The sequence below is a fragment of the Vicia villosa genome, linkage group LG5 (genome assembly GCF_029867415.1).
Source record: "Vicia villosa cultivar HV-30 ecotype Madison, WI linkage group LG5, Vvil1.0, whole genome shotgun sequence".
In the NCBI taxonomy this organism is placed as follows: domain Eukaryota; kingdom Viridiplantae; phylum Streptophyta; class Magnoliopsida; order Fabales; family Fabaceae; genus Vicia; species Vicia villosa.
In genome coordinates, this window is record NC_081184.1 from 128,951,976 (window position 1) to 128,957,785 (window position 5,810).

Sequence of the window (5,810 nt, forward strand, 5' to 3'; positions counted from 1 at the left end):
CCTATCAGAATGATGCATTTCAACATAAGTGAAGCTTATGATAAAAGTTTTTGAACTCCACACGTCACTATCAGTTGGTTCCAGATCTTCGAGTTCGAGATAGGGCCTCCATGTAAACTGTTACATACAATTGTTTAGTTAAAAAATAGTTATATGAAATAGTATTAATTATTATAAGTGTTAAATATATTACATCAATCGGCTCGAAATGATCGATGAACGTTCGATATCCAGGAGCACAATGATGGGGTGTTTTTTCATAATTCATCCCATATGCAGACCACCTAAAAAAAAGAAATAATTAGTATCTTAAAAAAATAAAGATATAATTGTAAAAAAAATTAAAACGTACTTAGTTGCATATGGAAAAATGTATGGGTTACGATTCACTGGTGCCAGTCTCGGCATTCTCGACCACCCCCAGGCTTGAAGTAAGACTCCACAACCTGCAAAATTATGCACTTCTTTTTTGGCACATCTACACAAGTGTCTGTACAGATGTGCTAGAGTTGCAGATCCCCAGCTATACTGACCTATTTTATTAAAATCAGATAATAATGGTAAATACTGCAGATGTATAGTGTTACCATTAGTATCAGGAAATAATAGGCTGCCAAAAAGCAACAAAATATAAACTCTAGCTTTTTGTAAAATTTCTTCAACGGTGGAAGCATCGGTTAATGTCATTCGCTTTTCATATTTTTCTTTCAGCCAAGTCAGTTTAATGAATTGGCCCTTTCTACTTGTGTTTGTTAATGGTTCACCCAGTAGTTCTTCAGCAATAGAATAAGACACGGCTGTAGATCCAGCTACTGCGAAACCATTGATACGTAAACCCATCAACATATGAACATCTTCAAGCGTAATGGTGCATTCACCGGTTGGTAGATGGAAAGTGTGGGTTTCTGGTCGCCATCTTTCGCATAAGGCTAGGAGGAATTTTCTATCTACGCCATAAGAGGTAATGTTTATGACATGGCCAAATCCCGCTTGTTTCAAATACGGCAGGATCATATCGTCGACTTCAACAAAACTATGTGACCGAGGACGAAATTTGTTTATATCCTAAAATACAATAATAACAATAAATAATTAATTTAACTAAAAATTATAACAAGCGAAGAAAAAGCATTATAAAGATACTTACATATGCCATAATGTTGTTCGGTGTGCCTCGATGTTCTTCTCCGAGTGTTAACAAAGACATTTTTTTTTGTTATGAGGGTAAGAAATTGTAGGATAGAAAAACTTGAAAAATGTATGAGAAGAAATAAAGTGGGAGTGAATGAGTATTGAGAAAGGAATTTGTATGAGAAAGGAATTTGAATTGAGAAATATAGAGTAAAAATTAAGAATAGTTGGTGTTAGATAGTAAATATTAATTGAATGTAATTTAATTCGTGACAGAAAATTCAAATTTTCGTTGACCTCATTAATGTCCGCAGCTGGAATGGGCGGAGGTATTTATTTTTCTCTGACTTCCGCAGCTGGAATGGGCGGATGAGTGTATTATTGTCTGACCATTTAATGCTTTCCGTATCTGGAATGGGCGGACCCCATTTAATTTCGTTGACTTCCGCATCTGGAATGGGCGGATGTGTGTCTTTTTCCTGACATCCGCAGAACCATTGGGCGGAGCTGTATGATTGCATTTATTCAGCCAACGAAAATTAAAGTGCTGTATTAATAATAGTTCAACCAATATTTCTCACACTCTTGCTTCTATATTGTTTACCACTCTGTTTCTATATTGTCCACACTCTTCCATCTAAATTTTTTACAAAAAATTATGCCTATACAATATATTGTGAATGCTCACTACAAAGGAGAAATTCAGTCATCTGATGCTGTTGGGATTATTTTTGCAAACACAGAAATTTGTCGTTTGAAGATAAGCAGAAATCCTAATTTTGGTTACCTGCGGAGTAGGTTGGAATCAAAGTTGCAAGCTGGTTCGATTTCACAAATTATTTATCGAAATGTAATTTTCTTCGGTAATGAAAATGTGAAATTTGTTCCTCTGAAGGTCCGAGACGATGATGATGTCGAAACAATGTTTGCGAACCATGAAATTACTGGCTTTAACTCCATTGATCTATACATAAAATTTCAGAGAGTTGAACAAGAAAGTGCAGCAATAATTCCTAATGAAAATGTTGAAGAAGATGATGATGAAGAAACTGAAGCACAAGTTGATGATCTGTTTACCACTCTGTTCGAAACAGATGCAATCAATGAAGAGGAGCAACAAATTCCAGTTGAAAATGTGTATTGTCCACCGGCCCACCTTACAACGTTGCAACTAACTGAAGACCAACCTTCGTTTGCATGTCCACGGAATCCCCGTCTTCCGATGGAGGGTGACATAGCTGTGGGTAACCAGTTTAAAACAAAAGCCGATTGTGTTCGTGCCATCTCAAAATATCATATGAAACAATGTATTGATTTCAAGGTGAATTTTTCTGACAAAAAAAGATATGAAATATGTTGTAGAAACGCTACATGCAAGTTTCGACTTTTGGCGTCCTTTAGAAAGAGGAGCGACCTATGGGAGATAGGCATTATGAACCCACCACATAGTTGTTCAACAACTATGTTCAATCAGGATCATAGGAAACTTAGCTCTCATATAATGTGTCAACATTTAATGCCCCTTGTTGATAAGGACCCTTCAACTAAGGTGAGCGTATGTATTAGTGAGATTGTGTCTGAATTCAAATTTACTCCGTCGTACAAGAAAACATGGATTGCAAGGAATAAGGCTATCGAACAGGTATACGGTAACTGGGAGAACTCATACAACGAGTTGCCGCACTACTTGTTAGCTCTCAAGAAATTTGTTCCTGGTACAGTGGTAGAAATGCAAACACTTCCCGTATATACAGATGACGGAACTGTTGTCAATGGAAAACAAATTTTTCATCGACTTTTCTGGGCATTCCAACCAAGCATTAGAGGGTTTGCATATTGCAAACCTATACTTCAGGTTGATGGTACCTGGTTATATGGTAAGTACAAAGGTACCCTACTAATGGCGGTAGCTCAAGATGGAAATAGTAATATCTTTCCAGTTGCTTTTGCCCTTGTGGAGGGGGAGACCGCAGATGGTTGGGGTTTCTTTCTAAAGAACTTGAGGATGCATGTAGCCCCTCAACCTGGCTTGTGTTTGATTTCAGACAGGCATGCATCAATTGAAAGTGCTTACAATAATCCAGAGAATGGTTGGCATGAGCCTCCGTCTGTACATGTCTATTGTATCCGACATATCGCACAAAATTTCATGAGGGAGATCAAAGACCGTAACCTCCGAAAAAAAGTTATCAATATGGGTAAGTATAAAGTTCCTATTATTGTATTTGGTAAATTACATGTATATGTTAGTAACTCATTTTTTTGTAATTATCAGGGTACGCTTTGAACCAACCAACATTCCACTACTACCGAAATGAAATTGGTATGGCTAATGGTGATGCTTTAAGATGGCTAGACAATATTCCATTGGAAAAGTGGACGAGGGCATTTGATGGAGGTCGGCGTTGGGGTCACATGACAACAAACCTGGTCGAATCGATGAACTCGGTATTCAAAGGGACACGTAATCTACCTATTACGGCATTGGTGCGTGCAACATACTATAGGATGGGAACACTTTTTGCTGAAAGGGGTGCTAAGTGGAGTGCAGTATTGAGTTCTGGACAAACATTTACAGAAAGTTGCATGAAGGTGATGAAAGAAGAAACGGCAAAATCCAGCACGCATCATGTAAGAATATTTGACTATGACCATAACACTTTCAGTGTGAAGGAGACAATGGACCATGGTGAAGGAAAGCCTATGGGAGATTACAAGGTAAACCTAAGAGATCTTTGGTGTGATTGTGGAAAGTATCAAGCTTACCGTGTTCCTTGTTCACACGTTATTGCTGCATGTTCTGTGGTCCGCCAAGACGCCTATGCTCTACTGTCCGACGTTTACAGAGTCTCAAACTTATTCGGTGTTTACAGCACAAGTTTTCAAGTACTACCATTAGATGAGTATTGGCCCTCCTTTGAAGGAGATCAAATTTGTCACAACCCATTGATGCGGAGGAACAAGAAAGGTCGTCCGGTGAGCTCACGTATTAGAACAGAAATGGACAACTATGATAAGTTAGAGAGAAAATGTGCGTTGTGTCGTCTTCCTGGTCACAACCGAACGAATTGTCCAAATGTTGGAACCAGTAATGCATAGTGTTGTCCAAATGTTGTATTTGTATTTGTATTTGTATTTGTATTTGTATTTGTATTTGTATTTCTATTCGTATGTATTTGTATTATCCTTTATTAAATCAACTAGTTATATCTTTGTCTCGTTGTGAAATACGCATGCTTTCGTCTAGTCCCATCAGGTCAGTCATTGATCAGTGTGTCTGCATTTATCATACATGTTAGGTGTGCTTGTAAACAGTACGCAACATCATTACTTTTTTCTACCCACTACTACTATAAATTAGGGGCTCCTATGGTTGAGTTTACACACAGATACACAAACTCCAAATACCAAACAATCACACAAACACAATCATGCCTCGCCGGACAACCATTAGGCCAGATGGATGTCACCGGACAACAGAGTTGCCGCCCCGGAGATCAACATGGCGTGCCGAACCTGAACCGGAGTATCGCAGAAGGACCGGACATGTGATATTCTCCGCCGTCAAACCTCCCATGCCGGTTATGTTTTGGAATATCTCTTTCGTCGAGCAACTCAAGAGGACTCTCATGAGTTTTTTAGAGGGGGAGTACGAGGCCGGCGAACAGATAAGAAGCATCAAGAGGCTTAAAACAAGGGCCGATGCTGTGACTGGAGCAATAACAACTTTCTGGGATAAGGTGGAATATGACATTGATGTCATTCAAATGATGCATGGACCTAATGACATTGTTTTAACCGTGGTGATTTCTTAGATGTTTTAGTTTATCTTTTTCTGTTGGTTATTTTCTATGTACCTTTATCTTTTTCTGTTGGTTTTAGTCCATTTGCAGTCTTTTTAATTAATGAATGAACTACTCTTTTCCGTTGATTCACTGATTCACTGATCTTATCTGTTGCAATTTAATATATATATATATATATATATATTTTTAATACTTTAAAATAATGACAATTTTATTAATAAATAACAAAAAAAAAACTAAAAAAAAAGGTACATAGGCGTCACCCTAGGTGCCTTGAAAGAAGAAAACGAACTATGAAGCCACCCTTGGTGGCGCATATGATCAAGGCAAATGGGCATTGGCGCCAACTGAGGTTAAACTTGGTTCTTTGGATTTTTTTTTCCATTGTAGTGGCGGAACTGAAATTAAAAAATAAAATATTTAAAAGCTCTGCCCACTACTAGTGGCGGATCTGAAATTAAAAAATAAAATATTTAAAAGCTCCGCCCATTACAGTGGCGGATCTGAAATTAAATAATAAAATATTTAAAAGCTCCGCCCATTATAGTGGCGGATCTGAAATTAAATAATAAATTGTTTAAAAACTCCGCCCATTGCAATAGCGGTACTGATAATTGCAGTGATATACCGGTATTTAAAATTTATAATTAATAATAATATGATTAATATATAATAAAATAATTTAATTAAATAATACAATTTTTTATAAACATGTGAAATTAATATTATATTTTATTATAATATTTTTAATATATATTATTGGTTTATTATTAATTATAATATTTATTTTATTATTTAAATTTGTTTTTAAATTAATTAAGAATTTCAAAAAAAAAAAAACGAAATACACACTTCCGCCCAATCAAAGGGCGG

General features: G+C 36.7%; 1 protein-coding gene across 1 annotated transcript; it reads left to right on the forward strand.

Moving 5' to 3' along the window:
- Window positions 1–1,789: 1,789 nt before the first annotated feature.
- LOC131605419 (uncharacterized) lies at window positions 1,790–4,230 on the forward strand. The gene is made up of 2 exons (XM_058877776.1): window positions 1,790–3,329; window positions 3,407–4,230. Exons 1-2 carry the CDS (start codon window positions 1,790–1,792, stop codon window positions 4,228–4,230), a joined length of 2,364 nt encoding a protein of 787 aa, XP_058733759.1.
- Window positions 4,231–5,810: the final 1,580 nt, after the last annotated feature.

Bases quoted from the DNA above. Each gene is read 5' to 3' on its own strand.
- LOC131605419 (XM_058877776.1), top strand. From the start codon at position 1,790: ATGCCTATACAATATATTGTGAATGCTCACTACAAAGGAGAAATTCAG. The intron at 3,330-3,406 runs GTAAGTATAAAG...TGTAATTATCAG, and splicing joins AAAAAAAGTTATCAATATGG to GGTACGCTTTGAACCAACCA.